Here is a 26,986-nt window from a genome sequence, read left to right as displayed (position 1 = left end):
GATGGGGTGCTTCCAGAAAGATTTGAAGGAGTGCTGTACTAACAGGAGGAGCAATTCAGAAAGAGGACATAAAAGCTGAAAGGGAGGTGGTTCTCCTGTTTCTGGGATGGAAGAAATGGTAAGAATGATTTGAAGACATTCACTTCTAAAACTCAGCATGTAACCATGGAAAGCTGTCAGTGAGGGACCAGGCCACATAGGTTTTGGTCACATACATAAGTCTAGATTCCCATCCTGACTCTGTTAAGAAACAGTTTAACCATCCTGTAGCTGAAAGATGTTCCTCTGTGCTTTACTTTTCTAGCAATGTATCACCATTCTGCCACTGACTAAACACTTTACACACTTATCTCACTTATTGTTTACACCCCTCATGATAGCCGTGTGATCATTAAATCCTCAAATTGCAGATGAAGAAAATGAGAACCAATGGGTTTAAGTAACTGCTTAACGTCACAATGAATGGGAGAGTTAGTGCTCCCACTACATCTAATTTCCCAGTCCTTTTTAGCACCATGGTATTCTGCAACTCTAGTAACCCAGTGTTACTGAGGAGAAAAATAAACAGGTTTTAAAATGTGGTATCCAATCCGCAATTGTGAAACACAAACACAGGAAGACAGGAAGTTGAGGCCTGGCAGGTGGGTACTACAGTATGCATTTTTGAAATTACCTCTGTGAGTGGCACAAAACTCAAGACCTGGTTAGCATGGGAAATTCATTCCTAGTGTGAGCATTTATTTTGTTTCCCAGGGATGAATTTTTTGGACAAGCAGTTGAAATCAGGAACGTACTGATTTAGGGATGTATTAAATTCTGTCAGGGATAGAATGTACCATTGGATCATTTTAAAAAAATGAAAAGATGGGAGAAATGAATCCTTATTGTAGTTCCTTATAATTTTCTAGAGAAGGGAATTATTTATCAAAAAAGCTTATTCATTTTATACTGCGGGAGAACATTGGCATGCTGATTTGCAACATAGTAAGTAGATTTGTTTTTCATGTAAGGTACAGGTATAGGTGACAATTTAAGTTTTGGCTGGGAAAATGTAAAGTGCAAATAGTTCTTGTGGTTGCTAAAGGGCTACTATGGCTTAACATTTCCATGTGTAAAAGAACTTTCCAGTTCGACTAATATAAGAAACAAGTGTGTGAAGAAATTTTATTCAGGTAAGGTAAATATAATCTCTTGTTGTATTTGCAAAAGGCACTATAGGTGAATGTTGACCATTTAACCTTAATCCTCTAGCGTATCATGTATTAAGCTTGCAAATGATCTCTGTCAAAATCAAAGGATTTAGGTGAATCTCGAATTTGCGAATGGGGCTTGAGCACCCAGAGTCTGGACACTGTCCCTGAACTTTCTGTTCAAGGCTAGCTCTCTATCACTTGAACCAAAGCTCCTCTTCTGGTTTTGTGGAAGTTAATTGGAAATAAGTGTTTCATGGTCTTTCCTGCTCAGGTTGGCTTCGAACTGTGATCTTTAGATCTCAGCCTTCTGAGTAGCTAGGATTAGAGATATGAGCTACTCAGTGCTGAATTTACTAAGTCTTTTAATATGACAAACACAACAAAAACAGTAACCTCTACCTCTACCTGATATGAAGAAACAATCCTCAATTCCCTCGAATGTACACATTTGAGGTCCCATTCAAGGTACCAGCTTTTGCCTTAAAATACTTCATAAATTCTGAAAGATTTTGTCAAATGTGAATCAATATAAATTTAAATTATTTTATAACTGAGTTAATAACATGAAATGTTAGACTTTTCTCTCATAAGAAACTTGATATGGTGGTGTGACTTGCCAGAAAACAACAACAAAAAATAACATTTAGTGTTGTATTATTTCCAGAAAAAAATGTACAAATTTCATTCTCCAACAATAGGAACCTGCTATGGTGCATTTCTATTTTAAAAATGGCATGTTACACATTATATAGCCATGTTGAAAATCTTGGAGTTAAAGCCCTGAGATTCAAATTCTGGTTTTTACCACATATTGTAAAGTCTTGGGCCAAGGATCCAGCCTGTTATGGTTTATTTTTTCTATAAGATAGAGATAGTCACAATGACAGTTGTATAAGGTTTTGGGATATTTAAATTTTACAACACAAAAGAATCTATTTTGACTGGCACAAAGAAAATTCTAAATAAAGATAATAGCTATCATGCCATTATTAAGAATCACAATATCCTATTGTATGTTAGTATACTGAGTAATGACACTGGGTAATGTTCATAAGGTATTTGACTAAAGCAAGTTGTAAAGTGGAAGGTAAGGTATAATCCTCTTTCATAATGGCATTTCATTTATGCAAGTATGATACTTGAAAAAATCAATATATATGTATATATATTAACAATTGTGGATTCTGAGAGGTACTTTTCATTAGTGTTATTTTGTTGTGCACTTTCCCCAAACTTCCTTCAATGAATACATATTATTATTACTTTTAGTGTGCTGGTCTGGGGCTTGAACTTAGGGCCCACCTGAGAACTGTCCTTGAGCTTTTTGTGCTCAAGGCTTGTGTTCTACCACTACAGCCATAGCTCTACTCAGGCTTTTTTGGTGTTTAGTTGGAGACTCATAGACTTTCCTGCCTTGGCTGGCTTTGAATGGTGATCCTCAGATCTCAGCCTCCTGTGTGGCTAGGATTATAGGTGTGAGTGACTAGTACCTAGCTCTACATATTATTTTAGTAATACTAAGTATGAAACCATGACAATAAAACAAATCATACAACATATATTGATCTAAGAGCAAGCAAAAAGGAACTCTGCAGAAGTTACTATTATTGGTTATGTCCATGTAATGGCAGGAAGATCACAGGTGGATGGAGAGGTATGGAGAGAAATTCACATACCTTTGTATTAAGGATACATGGCGGTATATGGGAAACAGTGGCAGGAAGAACACAAGTTCTATTATGTGATATCCTAGCCCCCAGAGGAAGGTGTATTGGTTAGGACAATCCTAGTCTCTTCTCAGTTTTATTCTTCTGACCCCAGCTTCAATCACTTTGACCCCATCTTTCTGTCTGCTTAAAGATCTGTACACTTTCTTTTTTTGGCGGGGGGAGGTCCGGTCGTGGGGCCTGAACTCTGGGCCTGAGCGCTGTCCCTCAGCTCTTCAGCTCAAGGCTAGTGCTCTACCATTTGAGACACAGCACCACTTCCGGCTTTTTTCTTTTTGCTTATGTGGTGCTGAGGAATCGAACCCAGGGCCTCATGCATGCAAGGCAAGCGCCCTACTGCTGAGCCACCTTCCCAGCCCATGTACACTTTCTTATTTATAGTGCATGTACTAATTTCCCAAGTTTATGAAGGGAAACTGAGGCACAATAAGGAGTTTTCTCCTGAAAAAAATATGTGAGATCTAAAAAAAAGAGATGTGAGCATCATCTTTTCTTTCCTTCCTACACATTCTCCTGCACCTTGTGTAGAGAGCAGAAACTACGCCTGCCTCATAAAGATACAGAATTACCTGGCTACCTAGGCGGTCTCCCAAATACTCCCCTAATTCCAGTGTTTCTGTGTCTGATGGAGACTGCATGACAGGTCTTTTAATTCTGCTGCCAAAAAGGGAAGCCTGAAACCTTCAGTGTTCACTTAGCTTGTTTACCTTTCTCTTGATTTTTTTTTCTTGTACCTTTTTACATTACCACGTGATGTGGCAAAAAAAAATCACTGATCGTTTCTGAGATAGTGTATTTTCAATCTCATTCTTATTGTAATCTCTTCACTTTGTGGGTGGTGACATGTTGCCAACAAAATCACACTCGTGTCTGTGAACACTACATAAATGTCTTTGCTACTGACACGAAAATTTCTTTGTGAGTGATTTTGGATAGGAACTAAAGTGACTTACAATTCATCTCTCAGAAATGGAATGTTTTCTGAACTCACCTCCATCAGCACAATTGTGTGATGTGGGACTGCTGCTAAAAATAAAACAAATCAATGTAATTAAATCAACAAGTTCCCAGTCATGTGATTGCTAATTGGAAATTACATAGATCTTGATAGGAAAAAATACCTATGTTTGTATGTATATAAAAGCAGTGTTCCCAGCATCAAATGAAAGTGAAATGATTCCATTTCCCTGGGATGACCTGCATCTGCTCTTAGCAACTGGCAATGCCTCCCCATCTGGTGTACTCATTACTCCATGATTGATGCACTTGACATCTCTTCCTTCCAGGGACAGATCAGCTGCGCCCACACTTCCCTTTGTAGCTGCACAATCTTCCCAATGACTTCTTAATAACTAGGTTCCTAGGGACAAAGGCATCATTCTCAGGCCCAATTGCAAACAGAAAAGAGGTTAACCTATACGTACTTATGGCACAAAGGAAATCTCTTTCTTAGTTTGGGTTAGATGAGGATGAGAAATTAATTAATGTAAAATGAGAATCTGCTTGTATCACTGCCAAACTTAGTTAAGAAAATGTCTGCTAGTGTCAATAGATGCTAGAGGAGCACTTTCTTTGGGGGTTGCTGCATCTTCCTGTTGAGGATACTAGGCCCCAAATGTGAGAGGCATTGCTATTATCTACATATAGACCAATTGCATATATAGTCTCTCTATAGTCTGTACAGATACATTGGGTTTACAATGTATATATTTACATATATATATGCATACATATGCTGTGTGTGTTTGTGAATATATATATAATAATAATAAAATACACAATAGATGATAATACCCTCACAGATTGTGCTTAGTTTGTGCATACAAGCATTCTCCAGAAATCCTTGTTAAGGAATTTCTTATAAACTCAACATAATTCTTAGCATTACTTGGAATCTTGAGTTCTATCACAGCTGATCACCACAAAGCTGCCTGCCCTTTCTCAAAGGAAAGTGGACACGAGTCTAGAGCCCACAAATAGTTTAAAGACAAGATTTTTACTTTTTTTTAAAGCAACAGCTGTTTATGGCAAACAACGTTTGAAGGAGATTGTGGGAAAAATTATTCTTCTCTATGCATAATCTTACAAAAATGGCTCATAGTACTGGGAGAAATTCTCTTGCTTTCAACATGTTTTTCCTTTGGCATAGGTAATCTCCACTTACTGTGACTTCCTTCTAGAATTTGCCATCTCCTTTGAGCTGGCAGTGTAGAAGGAATGTGCGCCTGTAGTGTTCATCAACAAGAAATTCAAAAATAAAACAGATGTCAAAATAAAAATCCCATGCTTGTTTGGGCATAACTAACATGCTGAGGAGTCAATTGCCAAAGGGAATATATTTTTATTTCCTTCCAGTTCTGAGGGTTGAGAGCTAATATATGTTTTGATATGATGCCTTTCCCCCACAAAGAAAACCATCTCATGTGAATTAGTCGAAAACTCAAGACAAATCTCATAATCGTCATGTATAGCTTTCTCATTCTACTACCATGTCTTTCTTTCTTAGTGATAATGCTTCTCACGTTTGGAGGACAATGTCCTCTCAGGAAGTCAGAATAATGAGAGAAAAAAAAAGTTCTAGTGGCTACGTAATCTATAGCACATCCATACACTCCACAAAGGGCCTTTATACTGCTATACTGAAAATGGTATATTTAATGATAAGAAGAGATAGTAATTTTATCTTCACCTGGCTCATAGGAAGGTGTCTTCAACTATTGTCATTTAACAAATCCTGCTTAAATGGCTACTCAAGGACATTGCAGGTGGAAAACTAGGTTGGGACTGGGAAATGAATGTAGAGTAATCGAATTCCTAAAACCAATCTGAGTTAAAGCAGATAATAAAGAACTCCTCAAGGAAATAAATTGTCACTCTTCCACTTCCATCCGCATTTAATTGGCAAATTTCACCAGGGCAGTCACCACATCTGATTCTCCGGTGATATAATGTATTCCTGGCTCAGCTGAGGGGGTACAGGTGCTCTGACACGAACCAGCTTCGTGGATGCTCCCATCAATGCAGCCACAAAAGGTCCCTCACTTATTTCAATGCCTTGCTATTTCCCCCTTGAAGGTCTTAATATTTAGCTCATCATCCTTAAGTTGTTGTATGAAAAGGTTTCAATTCCACATAGCAGTTTATGAGTACAATGCACCTTGATCAATGTCATCCCTTCCATTTTTCTCCCCCATCCCTCCCAACCCCACCCAGTCCCTCAAGTTACCTTGGCTCAATTTTCACATATGGACGTTGAATGTTGTGACTATTGTCCCACACTTCCTCTCTGCATGTGTCTGTTGTGTCTTTCCTTAAGCCCCACTCCTCCTTAGACAAACATGCTTCTGATTTCTCATGTTCATTCTGTTAAACTGTCAGTGAATTTTTCACAGGAGTGACACCCATTGGAATCCACCCTTCGGTATACCACACTTGAGTCAATTTGTCTGTGTATGTATTCAGAGGACTCTGAATGTTTTCATGTGTATTTATAATTAAACCTAACTTCCCTGGGTCCTGTGTCGGGTTCTGAGCCTGAATTACTTGCCCAGGTCCATCCGTTTCCCTGCAAATGACATACATTCTTCAAGATGGATGAGTACATTTCCTTTGTATACACATGCCACCTTTTCTTGATCCACTCATCTGTCGTAGGGCATCTGGGCTGTTTTCATAATGTGGCTATGGTGAACAGTACAGCAGAAAATATGACTCTGCAAGCATCATTACTGTTACCTAACTTGAAACCTTTGGACAAATGCCCAGGCGTGGTATTGTTTTTGTAATTTGCTTGCTTGTTTCACTTTCTACTTATCTCTATAAATTATATTCCTGGTCCTTTACTCACTATGTCTGTGGTGTAAATAAAAACAAATCAACACATTAATGAAAGCAAGTGACTATCTAGCTGCTTCATTGTATGACCTCTAAAATTCTAAAATTCCAATTTAGCATTTATACCTGGAAAGTTAACTCAGCCTTAAAAAGTACAGATTCAAACTTTGGAAAAGTCATTCCATAACTGTAAAAAAATACCTGAACCACCAGTAACCCAACTATAAATAGTAAAATTCTCAAGAAGTTTAGCTCTTTAGAAAAAAGAAAACATGTAGATAGGTTTATATTATTTCAAAGTATTTCAATGTAATTTCTTTCTTTACATTATAAGGTAGTCTAGATGTGGCTTGTAAACTTGAGAAATCAAGAGCCACAGAAATCACAGCAATGGGAAGTGATGATCTTATTCATTCAACAACAAGGCAATATTTATGCTGTCCTACATACACCAAGAGTCCTGGGAGATAATACATAAGAAATTTAAGACGACACATGTACCTCAGTGGTTATTTTATTTTGCTTTGTTTTGTGGGGCTAGAACTCTGGGCCTCATGCCCTTGGTTGGCTTTTTTTTGCTCAGGGTTGGTACTCTTCCACTTGTGCCCTACCTCCACTTCAGGCTTTTTGCTGGTTAATTTGAGATAAGAATCTGAAAGACTGGATTCAAACCTGATCATCAGATCTCAGTATCCTGAGTAGTTAGGATTATAAGTAGAAGTCACCAGTGCCTGGCTTCAGGGATTATTTTTAAAAATTGATCATCTATAAGGGGAAAAATCTATTAGGAGAAAGGAACATAGGAGTATAACACTTCCAAATAACACATAAACATTTGTCACCTGGTTAAGTACCCAGACCAGGTCTAAAATGATCCAAAATATGCAACAAAGGTATAGATTTTATGTATCAAAGATAATCATAATTGATAAACTGATTATTCTGGTAGCTTAGGTCAGCTTCACAGTCCCCTAGACTAAAATCTATAACAATTTAGGCTATGTGCTTTGCACACAAATACACACCAGTTAATTAGGGAGGAGAATATTTGATCAACAAAAATAGCAATATGGAAGAATTTAATGTATCAGATAGAAAGCAATAAAATCTTTAGACAACTTACGTAAATAATATTACACTATTTGTAGTAATTTCAGAAGATATGCAAGGTCTGTAGATGTTTATATAAATGAATAGGCCATAGGTATTTGCAAAAATTAAAAGCAGTGTTCAAATAGTTCAAGCTTCACATACATTAAGATGGGTATGTATGTAATATATGTTCAGAGTTATAAATAAAGATAAATAAGAAGTGGCATCGTCTCAATAGCAAAGGAAGAAAAACCCAAAACTACCAAAAATGGAACAAATGACAACAACAGTTGCCTGTGAGTGAGTGGGGGGAATATGGTTATTTCATTTTATCCTTAATTATAAAGTTTATTCCTCCATTTTTTTGTACTAAAGATGCAATCTTTAGGGTAAAAATAAGAAGTAAATTATCCAAAGAAAAATTACCAACTTAAAAAAAAATCTGAGCTCTCCAAACAACCTGTTCATTAAGGGTATGATTAATCTAAGAAAGGCATTATATGGTAATTAGCTCAATAGACTATTAATCAAAATATCTGATTTTTAATCCCTGCTCTGTCAGTGACTTTCTTTGCACCTATTTACTGATTGTTTGATAAGAGAGGATTTATTTAATTCCTTTAAGCTTCAGTTTTCACATCTTAAAAAAAAAAAAGATTATGAGTATTTTGCCGGGTTGTTCCAAGGATTAAATATCTTTGAAAAGGAAAGAGCTAAGCACTGAGGTGGTCCCTCAGTGTTTGTGAAAGGTAAAACAACTAGGTGGTGCCACCACTGGAAGTTACTTCCTTTTTTTTCAAGTATAAAAACAGGTTTAATTCACAGTTCTGGGTCACAATCTCCTACCCACACCAAAAAAAAAAAAGGAAAGAAAAGAAAAGAAAGAAAGAAAAAAAAAGTGCTAAAAATATCTGTGCCTCTGGGAGGCAGTCAAATCAACAGAGTAATACAACGACCAGTCCTGTCTTTGAGACGTTGTTCATTTTTTCTTGTATTTTCCTTTACTCTTCATCTCCTTTTAGCCATCCTTGTTACTATGCAATTACTTGATTTAGGAGATGATTCATCAGTATAAATTGTTTTTCCAGGATCTGTCTTCTTTGTTTTTATAGTCATTATCCTCAGGCTTTAATTCATCTCATCTTTGAAGTGGTATCATTGCAAGCATTAATTCATCTATATATGTATATATGAATTTATATATAATATACATCATACATGTAATATATGATATATAATACACTATATATATATATATATATATCTTCTTGGAAAAGGAAAAATAAAAAATCAACGAAGAGGGACATGTGAACTTGTTTCCGGAGTGCAGTAGACATTTTAGACATGGCTGCAAAGCAGAAATGAGTCCACTGCCTGTGGAGTTCTGAGGGCCGCCAGGGCAGCAGCTCTCATTTAGAATCCTCCTTTGCCATCTATTAAGGAGTGAGCATCGTGGAGCTGGCCATGGGGGAGGCTTTTTGATTCTCCGTTCCTCTGAACATTGTCAGTGTTTAATCAATAGCTAGTCCGGGCATCATTAAACACGTGCTCTCCGTTCAAGGTCCTCTGATCGGGATGGTTGAGGGAATTGCTTAAGCGACATAAAGGGTGCCTTCATTGAGGTGAGCCGACTTAAAAGAAATACAATCTTAAACCATATTACACTTGAATGAGGCTTGTTTTAATGGGGGCATGTAGAATATCAATTATTCTTTATCTCATAGTTTCTTCTTTGCTTCCAATGCAGGATGTATCCTACTGAATTTGAGATTCTGCACTTATTTATGCTTGCTACCAAGAAAAAGGGTTAGCCAATATGTCAGTCACAGAAAGGAAGGAAGTGTATTCTTCTACATCTTAAATGCTGTAGTTCAATGATTGTACACAAGTTTAAATTCCTTGTACTATGGCTTAATCAAGTGGGTGACAAAGACAGGACAGTCTGTTTCGACATTCAGAATAGGGCTATAGAGACTTAATGGACATTTTTTTTTCTTCCTTGTTTTAATCCATTGTTCTGATCTGTCTGTGATATGGTACTTCGCAAAACCTTCACTAGTCCCAAGGAAATACTAAGAGATGAAATAGTGTTGTTCTTACACCATGGGGTCTCATAAAAGTTATAATGAGAACTGGAAAAGATTATTAAATCATCTTCTTTTGGAAATAAGAGCAGGTTGAAGTTAGATGGCTTTCTAATCTAAAGATATTTTTTAAACAAGAATTGTATGAATCAGGATATTGTCCACAGAAACCAATAGGAGACCAATTCATCAACTAAATTTAAGACACATATTTCCATAAAATTACATGCATGTAATTTTAAACTTAGCCTAGATCAAAGAAAAATGCTGAAACCTTGTACATTTTTTCCATGTGAACTATAGAAAACATTGGAGGTAGAAAAATCAATCAAATTGTTCCACTGCGATTATTAAAAGTTTGAGTCATATATTATATTCACTTCTAAAATAAATGACTGTGGGCACTGATACACTATATAAAAATGGGTAAAGGTACTTTTTTGTGTGACTGGTTTGTATTCTATGAATCTCATTTGATAGAGATCAATATGAAGAAGGTTTACTATGTTTTAAACTGTGTAGTAGACAACATTCCAATTCAATCAATGTCTAACAAGTTTTGGAACTCCATTCTTTTCATTCCAAATTATCCAATTATTATTAAACAATATAACAAAGTTTGACCCAAGTCCTTACATACATTTAGCTTGTACATACAAATCATTATATTTACCCTTGATAAAGCCAGTTTAAAAATCTTTGCAAAAACTCCAACACCAAGCAAGACTTTATAATCTAAATGACCATTGTTATTATAAAATAAAATGGATCTATCTGGTATCCATGGAGAAAAGGACTGCAGTTTCTAGTAAGCCAGTCCCTTGACTATTGTCATAATCCACAGTGCTAGAATCTGTCACCAGTCCAGAATTAATGCAACAATCTCTTTGCTAGGATCCAGAATCCAGAATATACCTAAACCATTTTTATGAATGTAACATTTTAATACCAGCCCTTTACATTCCAATTGCCATCTTTTCCTTCCTTAAAATATTTAACAATAGCATCCAGCATTTCACTTGTGCAGAGAAATGCTCTTTTGTTTCTTGTTAACACCATTAGATTCAACTGGTTAGTGAGACTCAAAAGTCAGGTCCTAGATCTATCATGTAAAAGTAAAGTGAAATGTACTCTTTATCTTACTTATGTAACTGTAATCCTTCTGTATATCATTCTCACAATAATTTTTTAAGTGAAGTGACTTTTGTCAAGCTGTTGAAACTTTCTAGTTCTCTTTGTTTTTCACAATGACCAATTAGAAACAACAGAAGTGCCCAATGCACAGAGTTTTATGAAGTTTAAACCCAGCAGTCGATAGAAAGTGTTTGACATTGTATGCCCATAGACAGCAAAAGCTTCCTATTAGCCATTGAGCGGCACATCCACATTCATACAGCTGCTAGGTGTCAAAGCAAGGCTTCAACTCCATACCTCCTGTGGCCATGTGCTAGACCTGCATTATCAGATGCCCTAAGGGAGATTTGGATGGTTGCCAAACCTTCCACCATGGGACGATAGTGCAGAATTTCTATAGTGGTGATTGAAGTAAAAGCTATAAGAATTACACCAGACAATAGCGAGGTAAGATTGCTAAGGTCTGGTTTATATTCCTGTCCAAACAAAAGACCCTCAACTATAGTCCAAACTGAACCAATGAGGATGTTGCAAAAGTTAAGTCATTAAATCTTTTTTCAAGAAGGAACACAGATCACTTCCTTAAAATGAAGTAAGACTGTATATGATCATAGCATACAACCTGGATGAGAAACTTTATTAAAGATTACATGACAGATAGTCAACTGTTCATTAATCTCCTTCTTTTCTGCTCCAAACAATGTATCAAATACACTATAGCCAGATTCTTGAAAGTGCTTATTGATTGAAGAAATAGTCCATGGGGCTATCTATTCAAGACTGTGATGCTGAAGCTCTGATATTAATCTCTGTGAACTACATTTCCAGTATTTAAAAAAATGAAGACAATAATATCTACCTCTTAAGGTTGTTTGAGGATTGGAAATAATCATTTAAAAATCATACTAATCACATTATTGATAGAGATGGCCAAAATCACAAGCAAAGCACAAATATACAGATTCAAGAGTATTAATCTCTGGGTTAATTGAAGATGTCTAAAGGCAGATAGTTAGACTATACTAAGGACTGAGCCTTGGGGACAGCTCCCTTTCTGGTCACAGCAGCTTTTGTTTACCCATACCTGCAAGTTGCTTGAGCATGTGGTGTTTAGTTTTGATGGAGTTAGTGTTAGTCTTGTTCTCATGACTCCTGAAAAGTTCCTTTAAGGTCTTTTATATTAAAATTTACAACATATTTCCTGCCTCTATTCTTACTTTGACCTCAAATTTTAACCCTCACTTGGGCCATCGGCTCGTTCATCAATACTGTCACCTGTCTCTCAGAATCTATCTTTCAGTGTTCCAATTTAGGATTATTCAGTATGAGTTTCAGGATGGTGGGCTTAGTCCTTAACCTCAGGTTGCACGTCTTTCTCCTTAATCTTACAAATCCACCACCCTGGACTGAAACTACAGCATTGTCCCTGACTCATTAATCATCAGGCATCACCTGTCATTTTAAGTGGCCACTTTGCACCAAGCTCTTGACTTTAGGAATTTTAGTTATTTTCCTCTTCTTGTGATGGGGAGACCTGGCTTGGTCCTTCTGTCATGCTGTCTCCTTTGTGTTGTGGTAATGACAGAAATACTCAGATTTTCAGAGGACCGATATGCAAACCGCTCAGCTGAATGGCAGGTGCATATCTCTGGTATATTTGAGGTTGACAATGTACTAGGATGTCACTTGATGATTTTTGTGAGGAAGTCAGGTGGCAAATGTAGGCTTGAATTCAGTTATTTCTAAAGCACGTTTTATTGTCTACTCCCAAAGATGATTTGAGGTAATGATCAGAATTAATTACATCTGTCATAGAATTATTAGCAATAGGTTTTAAAAGAGACAATGCAAAAGTAACCATGACAGGAAACAAGATCTGTGTTACAAAGTAGGGTAGAAATTGCTAAATTAGGAATATAGGTTAAGTTGGGTCCCTTCAATTAAGTCTTCAACTTAGTGCTGGGTTTTGTAAGTGCTAAAGTCAAACATTATACAATTCTTCTTACCTATTTAAAAGATAATAACCACAAGAGAGCGAAAATGCTCTTACTTCCACACAAAGAATAACTTACTTATAAAATGACCTTTCTATTTTGAATAAGAAGTGGATGAATGAATGAGAATCATTAAATAAAACGGAATGCTTTATTTCAATAATTTGCAAGATACTGAAAATACAAAAATAATGCAAGCGTATTGGTAGAAACAGAGGAGAAGAGTCAGCTTCCCAAGGCATTTGTGAGAGGTTCTTTGTTATAGTTCCTTGAATGGATCTGGTGGTATAAGACAATATTTCACAAGTCCTGCCTTGATCCGGTTTTCAAATCATGACTGAAAACTCTCAGTTCCCCTCCACAGGCAGTTTGCTAAGTCCCTGGGCTGGATATCCTCTCCTTGCCGGCCCTAATATTCCTGGGTTGGAATCACATGCTCAACACTAGAGGACCTTGAGTTCCCAAACCCAGATAACCCATCCTTTCTTTGGCTTATTATTCAAACTAACCGGCCTTCAGGACAGTAGCAAAACTGAACCTATCCCTAACCCACAGGAATAACCCACTTCCAACATTTCCAGTTTACAGTTACCCTGCCCAGACTGTAACACAATGTATAACCATACCCGACTGCCTTCTCTCAATTGCAACAGTAACTAAGACATATTTTGTCTATCCAAGTTGCCTCTAGGCGATGTCCTTCCACCGAAAGGACCTTAAATAGTCCAACAGGAATCCACGTTTGCTTGATCAATTGGAAACTGGATCTGGAAAGTCTTCTGATAAGAAGCGATTCCACACTAAACGTGGAGAGAAGATATGAATCAATGGAGACGAAGAGGAGAGTGGAACAGGAGGACCGGTGCTATGCCTCCAACCCAAAGATGCAGCAGGTGCAAAGGGGGCGGGGAGGGGAGGGGATGTGGAGGGGATGGGGTGTGGCCCTAGCACTGGGGATGCAGAGCTGCCAGTACGCCCAGGGCAGGGCATTGCTTCCCTGTACCTGAGCCTGCCCTGGGATACACGAGGTAGGAGCCTGGCCAGTGAGACCGATGTCACTAGATATCAAACGCTGAGGCCCCCTGTCAGCGCTCAAGGTCACTTCTGAACACTATGGAGAAACAACAGAGGGTCTGTAGAGGTCGATGCCAGTGAGGAACAATGCCAAAATGCGCTTTGGGAAAGGGGCTGTGGGAGCTGCAGGGAGGGAGGGAAGCCATGGAGCAGACAGCCTGCTGGGTACTGTTAGGAAGGCAGGAGCCATTGGTGTGACTGGGGATGTGAATGGCTGGAGGTAGTGGGAAAGGGGCGCCACGTGTGATTTCCAGCTGTGCTGCACTGGAACTGCCAGAGGTGTCACCCCAAGACAAGAAAGGAGAGCCACAGAGAGAAGGGAAGCTGGGGTTGGAGGGGAACAGTATTCCCATGTAGCCTCCCCAAGGTAGCGATGGGGGGGAGGACAGCCTCTGGCAAGGTCTTGGGGGGAACAAGGAAGTCAATACAGTCTAATAACGTAGACTTGGGTCCCATTGTCTTCCAGCAGTTATCCTGGACAGCAAAGGGCCACTGGGGAAGAAGTGAAAGGTGAAAGGTGACAGTCAGGACTCCGAAAGTGATTTAAATTGTGAAGATGGAAAGAGGGAGAGAAAAAAAAATAAGTCTTTTGGAAAGAGGCTATGGATATCACTGAGATAGGAATCACCTGAGAGAAGTTCATGACCAATAATTCTGGGAAGAGAGATTGGGAAGAAGGAAGGAAAGGTCATGCCTGTCAACTTGTGAAACGAAATAAGAAGGGAGCAAATGCACCTTGGATTTGACAGTGGGAGATAAGGCTTACAGAGGAGTTTTATTTGTATAGAGAACTAGAAGAAGAAGATGGTAGAAGAGACTGAAGGATGGAGATTCTAAAAAGGAGTGTGGAATGGAATCTTGAGAAGTAATGTCTAAAAACCACAGGAGAACTCTGAGGAACTAAAGAGGCAGAGATCTGGGGTTAATTCTCAAGTGTAGGCACAGGATTAAGATAGGAGAGATCCTTTAATAATTCCCATACTGTCTGCTAAATAGAAGACATACAGTATAGAGTCCAGCTATAGATAATGAAATCATTGAAGTTACTGGACCCAAACCATTGTCTCCTTGATTATTATGCTAGTGGCCCTTGAATGCTGGGATACTAAAGTTATCTGCTCCTATCTGATGTTCTTGAGAATTTATTTCTTCTGGTTCTTGGAGATGTAGGACTATTTTTTGACAGTGCTGGGGCTTGAACTCAGGGCCTGGGCACTGTCCCTGAGCTTCTTTTGCTCAAGGCTAACACTCTACCACTTGAGCGACTGCACTGCTTATAAGGCTTTTTCTGTTCATGTGGTACTGAGGAATCGAACCCAGGGCTTCATGCATCCTAGGCAAGTACTCTACCACATTCCCAGCCCAGAAGTAGGACTATTTTTATGTCTTTTTGCATTTTTTTTGTCGGTTGTGGGGCTTGAACTCTGGGCTTGAGCGCTGTCTCTCAGCTCTTTAGCACAAGGCTAGTGCTCTACCACTTAAGCTACAGAGCCACTTCTGTTTTTCTGGTGGTTTATTGGAGATAAGAGTTTCACGGACTTTCCTGCCCGGGCTGGCTTTGAACCTCGATCCTCAGATCTCAGCCTCCTGAGTAGCTAGGATTACAGGCGTGAGCCACCAGCGCCCAGCTCTTTTTTGCATTTTGTACCCTGCCAAAAGCTTGCTGTCTCCAGTGCTTTAGGAAGCAAAAGGACATAGACATACGACCTGCTGATAAATGAGTATGGAATGATCATACAGTGGAAATATAGTTGTGGATAGTGCTCTAAAACACTGAAAACACAGAAAATACAAAAACAAAAGGTACATGTTTAAGGGATCAGTGAATGTATGTCTTAAAACTCTGGGGCTTTTTAAAAGCTCATTTGAGGTACTATAACAAAATACCATTGGGTGGGTAGCTTGTATGTAACAAATACTGATATCTGCTACTCTGGAAGCTGGTAAGTCCATTCTCAGGACACCAGCAGACAGTGTAAAGAGGCAGGGCTCAATATTTGTAGGTTGTGCCTTCTTTCTGAGTATTCTTAGGTCAAGGTCTCTTGGACATCTTTGTTGACAGCATCAATGCTACTCAAGAATGCCCCACCCTGATGAGTAAATCACCTTCCAGAAATTCTCAGTTCCTCCTACAATCAACATATGCCAGTGGTAGCATAAAGTCACCTTCATGAATTTGGGAAACAAAGTCACATTTATAACATAGTACAAAGATACCCACTAGAAGTTATTTTGTTAGCAAAACAATTTCATACCTAGGTTGTCTGGCCCCTTATAATCTGTTTAGCTCTGTTGACATGGACAAGTAGATTTTGGCTAATGGTTGCTGAGTGTCTACTCTGTGTCAAATGTTGTACTAATGCTTTTAATCTGTGTGGCCACTTTACTTCAATACATTCAATACTGAGGTAAACTGACATAGTGAATCGTTAAGTGACCATATCAAAGCCACCTAGCTTAAATATGGAGAAATATGTTGATACCCTAATAAAAGGGAAGGGGGAGGGGACACAGCTTTTCCACCATATTCTGTTCTCAGATTAGCATTATCCTTTTCTCATAACCCTAAATCCCATGGCATGTTTTAATAAATGCCTAATAGTAAAGCAAAATGCGTGTATCCTACTTGTACACCAAGAACAATCTCTCATTTTACATCTCTGCATTGATGGAGTGTGCCGATTGGAGAAACATTGCAGGAGTAGATAAACAATTTTTGCAAGTTATTGATCTAACCCACATGGAGGTGAATCATGAATCAGGTGGTGGGTATTAATGTAGCATAGAATAGGCTAAAAAACTCAGGAAAACAAAAAATACAAAGTACCCACAGAAACTGGGGTTCATCCCACTGTTCAATCAAGGGATTGTCTCACTAACCCCAGGTCCTTGAAGAGCCATTCTCATTTGGCTCTTTTACTTCCAGAATCTACACTGTCTGCTGCATCTCCTCTGGGTATTCTCAGCTCTTGATGATGTTCTACTGTACAGCATGTGTCTTGTGAAAGGTATACTTTTGCTTTCTGTGAATTATTTTCTAGCACTATTAGCTTTGGGTGCAGAATGGAGACAGAGACTCCGGAAAATCACAGGAACAGCGTAACTGGGCCAAGATCATACAACTCTTCCACGATGCAGCCAGAATTCAATCACTGGTCTGTCTCTGTGAAAAACTCTCGATCTTATCTAACCCTAGCCTGTAAGAGAAAAGGAGAGATTCTAAAAGTGTTCTGAAAACTCAAGTTTTGGGGAAAAAAGTTTTTGAATTGAGTTTAATATTCAACAGTCTGGATGGAAACTTGAGAAATTCATGATTCTTACCCAAGCCCCAGAATGGGGATGAGGAGGTCAAAGAGAATGTGTTCCTGAAATCCAACTTTTCAAGAATTAAATGCATCACTTGCCACACAAAAAGCGCTTCAGATTTCAAGAGTGATGAATTTAATAATGATGGAGAGGTGTCATCAATCTCACAAACTAAACAATTTTTTTAACCTGACATAGCCCTATTCAAGACATCAGCTGTCATCCGAAATGAATTCTGTTTCTCATTTGTCTTCATAAATAATGCAGCTAATTGAAAGGTTGTTACAGTGAAAGTCTTTAACCTCTTTCATCTCCAATTTGAGGGCAATCGCTTTGTGTTTCCTGGAAAGAATCTTCCACCCTTTTATCAAATAAAATCGAGGAGAAAGGAATCTTTTGTTTGAAGATTACCACATCTAATGGCTTTTTTCTACTTCTATTTTATTTTTAATTTAGCATTGTCTTAAAATGTGAAACTCATGAAAACCTAATCTAAGGAAATGTATTCAGGCTCAAAGTTTTGCTCAGCATATCTTAGTTTTAATCAAGCTGCTCGGTTGTATATCTTCTCATCCAAATTCTATTTATTTGTAATCACATAGAGAGAAATAAAATCTTTAGGCTATACCATCTGGGTAGCTTTTATTTGCTATTTTCTCACTTTGTGAGAATAAAAAAGGACCACTGAACAAACAGATCATGACCATTCCATGCAGCTAGGAATGAATAATTCTTATATTAGAGAATCGAAGCAATTAAGATTTCTTTGGCTGTGGTTTCTCTAAGCAGACAGCAGTACTTCAACTTGTTTATTTGTGAATGTAGATATTAATAAACCTATGTGATGAGAGCATGAAAGAGAGAAAAAAGAACTAGGCAAGCTTTATATTTTCAATCATTTAATTATTTCACCTCTCTGGGAAGGCCAATTTCAGTAAATACATGAAAGGAAAGATATGATTATGAATAGAGATTTGGGCTGAGCATCTTTCACAAGATTGCTATTAAAAATGGAAATCCAAGAAACATTTTATGAGGTATATCAAAGTATAGCTAAAACCTTATAAGCGACTTCAAATGCAAATTGCACAGCAAACCATCGTAACTTTAAGTAACATAAATTACTTTAGTGTCTAGTTTCTGGCCTTTAAAAACCATCCACTGGTAACAGATGACTTCAGTCTACATAATCAGTACTTGCATTCAGTTTTAGTATACAACATGAAATATTTGTCAGTCAAAAACTATTGAGGAGCCTGTGGCTCACACCTGTAATCCTAGCTACTCAGGAGGCTGCGATCTGAGGATTGAGGTTCAAAGCCAGCCCAGGCAGGAAAGTCCGTGAAACTCTTATCTCCAATAAGCCAGTAGAAAACCAGAAGTGGCGCTGTGGCTCAAGTGGTAGAGCGCTCACCTTGAGCTGAAGAGCTAAGGGACAGACAGCATTCAGGCCTAGAGTTCAAGCCCCACAACTGACAAAAAAAGACAAAAAACAAAAAAAACCTATTGAGGAAAAGAAAACTATTGAGAGATGGTATGTTTTGTAGTAGAGACTATATGTAAAGTTCCAAAAGCTAGAAATTCTGGAACAAATGCAAATTGTTTTCCCTAATAAACAACAATAACAAAAACAGAGTGACTATCCTGCATTTTGTACCATTATTGCTGTATGTAAGGTAATACTCTAGGTATTTTAGAGGCATTCACTTACCTGTAAAGACAGAACAAAGCTCAGATAATAGAATAAGTACAAGAGGCAATAACTGTCCAAGCATGGGTACCAGAAGGAGAGTGCTAAGAAGAAGCAGTTGAAAGCTGACACTGTGTTGTCAAGATGTCAAGGGGCAGACAGAGCAATCACAGTGGTTAAAAATGTCAACAATCATCAAGAATACAATGTAAAAGTCGTAGCTTAGACTTGGTAACTAAGAGGTCAGCCCCTTACATTTTACACCAAGTCCAATTTCATATATACATACATATATAATGTAAACATACATGCATGCATGCACACATACATGTAGGTATATGCATATATATATCACTGTAGGTACATATGCATTTTGTCATTAAGGCAACAGAACATGGTATTTCAGAAAAACAAAAACAAAGACTATCTTTAGCCAGAGTGAGAATGCTAAGAGGATGGGTGATATTTAGCATGAAACATGGTGAGTTAAGAATTAATGAGAAGCAGTAGAAAAAGACATGACTTACAGAGAATTAGGAGTAGTCATTTCCTCAGAGCAGGTCAAAGAACAACGGTAGAGAGAAATGATCAGTCTGCATTTACAGGTCAATGACAGAAGGTGAGTTTTTGTTACCAATAGCTATCATGACAATGTGCCATTTTAAACTTTAGCTCCTTTTATAAAATCAAATGTAGCATAAAACTTTCATTAGCAATTTTTAAATCACGTTTCTTATTGCATGTTCTGTATTTGTCAGAATTTATTTGGAGAACTTAAAAGTGAGTTTAACCAGGTTTCTCTGAAAACTGTTGTTGTTTGTTTTGGTTTGGTTTTTCTCCCAGAATAAAAGTTAATAGGTCTTTTTGGTTCTGAGACTTCTTATCTCTAAGGTAAGATATTGGACTAAATTATGCCTCAGATCCTTTCTAGATAGGATTCTATGATATAAAAGGAGACATAAAAAAACCAAATATATTTCTTTTCAATAAAAGCATTAAGCTACCTACTCATTTTTATTAAACTAAATCATAAAATTCTCACACTCTTATGCTTGCACTTATTAAAGTCTGAGTTCATTAAATGTTTTTTTAAAGAAAATTAGAATGTTCGGAGGCATTGTTCTGCATAATCCAATAGAGCTCCCACTAGTAGATGGTTTATAATAAATAAGTAATTTTGAAAGTTTATAAAACTGAAGAAAGACAACATGTAACTTCTATACTTTGCACATAAGGAAATCAGTTTGTATACAGATCTCATGGTTTAATGTAGATCATTTCAACTGGATTCCACTGCCCTACTGTCCCTCAATCCAATGGATGATATTTAATTTGCTTACTGGTATAAACATAACTATCTACCTTTCTGATGACTGCTAAACTTCAGTTTCCATTGTTTCTTCAACTTTTCTTTAAGCTTGATAATAGCTGTGCTAATGGAGAACACAATAGCACTGAAAATCTGACAGGAATTCCATACCTATCAGCTTCCCCATACCGTATCTGTGAGACTCTTATCTTCAATTAAGCACAAAACAGCAGAAGTGGGGCTATAGCTCAGTGGTAGAATGTTAGCTTTGAGTACAACGAACAGCTCCCAGGCCTGGAGTTCAAACCCTAGGACTGGCACACAGACGCACAGACACATACACACAGACACAGACACACACACACATGGGATATTTTGGGGGTGCTCTCACCATCTTAAACAATTTGAGAAAAATTATAGACCTCTGTTTTCATTAAAACAGCATGCATTCCAAAACTTTTCATAAGAACTATGAACAAAACTCTTCCTAATTATATTGGGAACCTCAGTCCTGTAGGGAGAGCCAAGTGGCCCATATACTCATGTACACAGCATCTTTGCCAAGTACTAGAACTCCTCTTATACTACTTTGTGATGCTTCTCACTCTCACAGAGGCTGACAGTAACAGCTGTGTATGCAGTACACAAGTGCAACACTTAGAGAGGGAGCCCTTTACAAAATCAGCTCATCTGAAATGCTGGAAGTGTTTGGGGTGTTTGGAATTTGTTGTGACTTTAAGAGACTGCAAAAAAACAAGACTCGACTCAAAAAAAGTCACAGCAATCTGGACCTATAGTTGATGGACAGATTGGGAAAAGAAAGGAAAAAAAGGAGGAAAAATAGGAAGAAAAATTATTTCAAGAACTCCAATGCAATGAAATCATATGATTGTCTAGATCTGTCTTTTCTTCCGTGGCTCTAATATGCAGTAAAATGAATGTCTATTATAATCTCCTTTTGAGCATTGACTGCCATTCTGTCTTTTGTTAGGAAAGCAATCCCAAAGGGAAGAGAACTAATTCAACTTCTGTGTATTTAAAAAAGGAAATACACCAGGGACTTATACCTGAGATCTTAGCTATTCAAGACACTGAGATCTGAGGATCATGGTTCAAAGTCAGCATGGGCAGAAATTCTATTATTCCCAATTAACCAGCAAAAATTCAGAAGTGGAGGTATGGTTCTCAGCCTTAAACAATAACAACAAAAAGCCAGTGAGAGCCCAAGACCCTGAGTTCAAGACACAGTACAAGCAAATATATAAATAAAAATATTTCAAACTTCCTACAATATGGTCCAAAGTAGAGACAACTATGAACTTGTTCTCTACAGTGAAGTATTTCAGAAAAATATGCAAGTAACTGGCCTGAACTCTGGGCCTGAGTGCTGTCCCTCAGCTCTTCAGCTCAAGGCTAGTACTCTACCACTTGAGCCACAGTGCCACTTCCGGCTTTTTCCCCCCTGCTTATGTGGTGCTGAGGAATCAAACCCAAGGCCTCAGGCATGCAAGGCAAGCGCTCCACCACTGAGCCAACTTCCCAGCCCCACATTAGCAATCTTTAAGTGAAAATTTTTATTCCCTATTGGCCTTGAATTTTTTTTAAAAATTTTTTGTCAATCGTGGGGCTTGAACTCTGGACATGGGAGGTGTCCCTGAGCTCTTCAGCTCAAGGCCAGTACTCTACCACTTGAGCCACAGCACCACTTCTGGTTTTCTGGTGGTTAACTGGAGATAAGAGTATCCTGCCTGGGCTGGCTTTGAACCTCAATCCTCAGATCTCAGCCTCCTGAGTAGCTAGGATTATAGGTGTGAGCCACCAGCACTCGGGATATTAAGTTTTTTATTTTTTTTAGTCAGATGTGGGGCTTGAATTCTGAGCTTGGGCACTGTCCCTGAGCTCTTCAGCTCAAGGCTAGCGCTCTACCATTTGAACCACCGTGCCACTTTGAAATAAATTTAAGATTTTTCTTGGACTCTTTTTCATTGCTATTGTTGATTTTTGCCAGTCCTTAAGTCTGAACTCAGGGCCTCATAGTCTCTTGGCTTCTGGCCAGCACTCTACCGCTTGAGCCGCACCTCCACTCCATGTTTTTGCTGGTAAATTGGAGACAGGATGGCTTCAAACTGTGATCCTTCAAATCCCAGGCCCCTTAGTAGCTCATAGAGAAGGCATCAACCACAGTGTCTGCCTTCATTCTTAGACTCTTTTGAACAACATTGATGCCATGGAAAAGTCTATCATTTGAGATTTTTTAGTATTTCTGAAACCAGAATTCAGTGTGTGCACAATGGCAGGACATCAAGATTTCTATGAAGGTCAAGCATTGGGCTCTTATTCTAACAGCTTCATCAGAATGTTATATAGGGGTTAAAGCCTGGAAATTATTGCAGGCATGAAGTAGCTTAATTTACTCATCCTTAATAAAAATGAATAAACTCCATTTTTTACACCCTGTTGAAATTCTGCCTAATAAATGGAGATGAAAATAAGCTATGGATATAATATTCATGTACACATCGGATAAGATTTGGCATTTAAAAAATTAAAATAGAAAAGATAAACCACACTATCCTATCCAACTCCACTTTAGAGCTGATGTCATTAAAATAAAAGAACATTCAAGGGCAATGATGGTCAGAAGTTAAGAGCTTAATGATTGCACTGGCTAATAATTGGTAGAGTTTTGAAAGCTAATTATGCCTGTAAACAAAATCTAGTTGGTGACTGGAGTTTTTATTTTATCTTATCAGAGAGACCAGATATTATTGATTCATATTAATCACTATTTTGCAAAATAATTTTATATTAGATACCAAAATTTACAGCTCAATATTACTCATTTGCATGTATCAATAATTCTGTTGCTCCTAAGTATTTTGTGACTCAGAGAATTCATAGTGATAGTTTAAAGATGCTACTCACAGTCGATGTCCTAAAGTTGGTATTGGGGATGACATTGGAGCTTTTACTAAAACCATTAATATCCCAAAACAAAGAGGATTGTCTCCAGAAATAATTATGTGTGTACTGCCTGCCATTTCACAACTTGTGCTTGCTGTAGATATAATCATGATGATACTGAAGTCCCCAGATATTAAAATCTGATTTTATATGTTCCTCATTTGACTTTGGACAAGTTTCTCTTCTCACTCTTTTGTGCTCTCATAAACTGTCTTGTCTGGTCAACATCACACCTGTGACTAGGACATTATTACCTTAGCCTTGGTATTCTCTCATCACCTGTAAACCATGCTAAGGAGAAGAAAAGGAGTTAAACTACATTGGCTGGTTCATCTTCTGAGTTTCGTCATTACAGAGCACATGATAAGATACTAATAATTCTGTGTGATAAATTAGTTAAACTTCATGTGACTAAACCCAGCAATTAAGTAGTCTTGTACTAGGTCTTACATTAGTAATATAATACTTAGTTCAAAAATGAATACAGATAAAATTAGATGTATTTTTAAAAATCATCTGTGGATCACAGCTCAATGAAAAAAAACAATGAAAACAAAAAAACTGTAAATTTCTTCAGCAAAAATACAATTTAAAGATCATGAAAAAAAGAAAAAGATTTCTTTTGTTGTTGTTTATAAAAGTAAGGTGCTACTGAGTTCTTCAAACATTTATAAATAAATTTAGAAAGCTACAAGACAGTAGGCATAGTCCAATAAGGTCTCAGTTAGTAGATGATTTGTAATGACTTGATAATTTTAGCAAATTTACCAAATGTACACATTTTAGGAAATTTTATTTTGGGAAAGTTATAGAATTTGGATTCCTAGCAATGAGAGTGAAAAACAATAGCCTTATCAGACACAAATTACATTTAGGAACATTTCGATGCAGAATAAATATATTGTAATCTACACTTAATACATGTACTTTTAACTATGCATGAGTTAACTCAACTCCTTGGCAGATAATCGACTGTAATTTTCCTAAGAACTGACTCTTAACCATGAGTGCAAGTCTGAATTCAATTTGTACATCTGGTCAGAAATGAGATCATCATAGCCAGTAATTAGCATGGCAAAGTTCTCCAAAGTACCATTGTGGTTCTGTTGCATACATGTTGCATGTCAAACCAAACTGAGAAATTTATACTTCACTGAGCATGGCAGAAGCAAGATCCTATAGAAATAGTCACACATTTGAAGATTCAAGTTTTGCTTGTGAATGTCCATTTCTCTATCCCTCCCCATCTTTTTCTTTTCTTTCCTTTTTTGTTTAGGTCTTTTATTTTTACTAGCAAGACATCTTTTCTTTCATTCTCTAGGATGGAATTGAACTTGATGATGATCAACTTCTTTAGATATTTTTACAATAGGAATAATAAAGAAAAAACCCTTTCTTTCTACCCCTACATGGGCAGGTCGATTTTCATTGAAAATGGCTTCAAGCTGGTTCTAATATTTACTCACTTATGCAGGTGCGTGCATCAGCATGGAGTCTGTATCCCGTATCACATTCACAGTGGAAGGTGCCCAGAGTGTTAATACAGCACTGCTGGCAGCCTCCATTCAACAGGACACATTCATCGACATCTAGAGGAGGAGGACAGATGGTCAGGATTACAATGTCATGCCAATGTCAGCTTCGGAGGGATGGCACAATATTCCTTTGATACACAGCATGGGTTCTATTGTACAAAGTCACCATCTCTGTGGCCACAAATCTGTGCTTGTTTGATCTACCATGTAAACAAGAAAATGGAGATAGAAACTGTATTGAGTTTTTTTTTTTTTTTTAAGCTCAGTAACCATGGGTGGAGGGATCGTCTCACCATTTTCTATTCTTTACATACTGGCTAATTAGACAGATCTGAGATATGGATATTTCCTTGGGGAAGGAAACTGGAGGGGAGAATTACAATAAGCCACTCTATCTGAAGCAGCACAGGCTAGTAGATAAACAGCTATTATTGGTTCGACACTGCTGAATAAGGCCAGTAATGGAGTTAAGACCTTGAATCTCCTTCTCCTGTGCTCAGGTAGACTTCAAAGCAAAGGCAGATAAATTCCAATAAAGGCAGGGCTTCATGTTCTTAAAAATACATCAATATAGTTGCTCTACTGACTTCAGCTTCTTCGTTCTCATTCAAACTGTCATTTTTGGAACTATCATGTATGTATGAGAGGTTACTTTAAATTCAGAAAATGGAAAGAGGTCAAGATTCATGAGGAGTTATGTTTTGTGATGTTCCCGATCGTGATAAATAAATATAATATTCATTTTTCACTAGGAAAAGAAAAACACTTTCGTTTATTAGAGTGCATACTTCCTTGCACTCGATGTAGTCTGCACTTGTATATATGAAATCACAGGAACATAGATAGTGTCCACAAACCTAAGGGGAGATTTTCAGGTAATCAATTTAGAGACTATAAATATGTTCTGTGGCTTATTTTGAGAATAAAAATCATAGTAGTCATCGTTGTATATACTTATAACCTTAATACCCTGGAGACAGAAGTAAGAAGACTATGTTCCAGATTAGCCTGGTGTACATAGTGAAACCCTATGTAGAAAGACAGATACACGGAAAAAAAGAAAAGAAGGAAGGAAGGAAGAAGGCTCACAAAATGAAAGGAAAAAGAAAGCAAAAAAAGGAAGGAAGCAAGGAAGGAAGAAAGAGAAAGAAAGAAGAAAGAAAGGACAAAAAAGAAAGGAAAAGAACTAAAAGAATAGAAGGAAAGAAAGAAAATAAAGGAGGAAGAATGGAAGAAAGAAAAGAATGAAAGAAGGAATGAAGGAAAAGAAAAGCAAAGAAAGAAAGAAAGAAAGAGGAAAGAAAGAAATAAAGACAGAAAGAAAGAAAGAGAAAGAGGTGGAAATGTGGCTCAAGTGGTAGAGCTCTAGTCTTGAGCAAAAAAAGCTCAGGGACAGCGCTCAAAACCTGTGTTCAAGTCCCAGGACTAGCAGGGGAAAAAAAAAATCAGGGGAACAAAAGAATCGACCTTTTATAGAGTAGTACCAAATGCTCAGTATTTGGTTTGGCTTTTTTTTTTTTTATCTCTACTGATCATTTGGGCAATATATAACCAATAGTTTATTAAACCTGGCAGCCCATTAGAGTCATTTGAGAAGCATTTAAAAATGCCAATAACAGAGCTCCAACCTTAACAAATCGTATTTAATTATTCTGGCTAATAATTTGGGGAAACAAAAATAATTTTATACTACCCTAAGTGAGCCTAATGTGTATCCAGCCTAATGTGCCTGCTGTGATTATGGCCTTCATTCATTAGAGTCTTGGTTCAAATGTGAGCACTAATTTAGTTGATCTGGGGCCGAAGATTCTGAATTTCCCAAAGATTCAAGGTGATTCTAATGGCCTTTGGATAGTATTCCAACCAGCAGGAGTGAAGATAATCCTCTCTTTAGCAACCAGTGTCACCTGGATCATAAATGTGAAGATTTGATTCCATTTTTCAGTTGTTTGGCCAAGCCACATCAAATCAGTGCAAGTGCCTAAATCAATACTTGGGCAAAAATACTTAACTAGATAAAAAAATAGGAGGGAAAATAAAATTATACAAT

The 26,986-nt window shown here is 37.6% G+C and overlaps 1 protein-coding gene across 1 annotated transcript in view; it reads right to left on the bottom strand.

Moving 5' to 3' along the window:
* The window catches only part of LOC105985557 (EGF-like and EMI domain-containing protein 1), a 468,949-nt gene that overhangs the window by 25,545 nt on the left and 416,418 nt on the right, over positions 1 to 26,986 (bottom strand). The window contains 1 exon segment of the mRNA XM_013016148.1: positions 24,868 to 24,990. Within this exon segment, the coding sequence (XP_012871602.1) occupies positions 24,868 to 24,990 (123 nt within the window).

This window comes from Dipodomys ordii, unplaced genomic scaffold (genome assembly GCF_000151885.1).
Source record: "Dipodomys ordii isolate 6190 unplaced genomic scaffold, Dord_2.0 Scaffold30, whole genome shotgun sequence".
Taxonomy (NCBI): domain Eukaryota; kingdom Metazoa; phylum Chordata; class Mammalia; order Rodentia; family Heteromyidae; genus Dipodomys; species Dipodomys ordii.
This window is presented reverse-complemented; position numbering and strand designations above follow the sequence as displayed.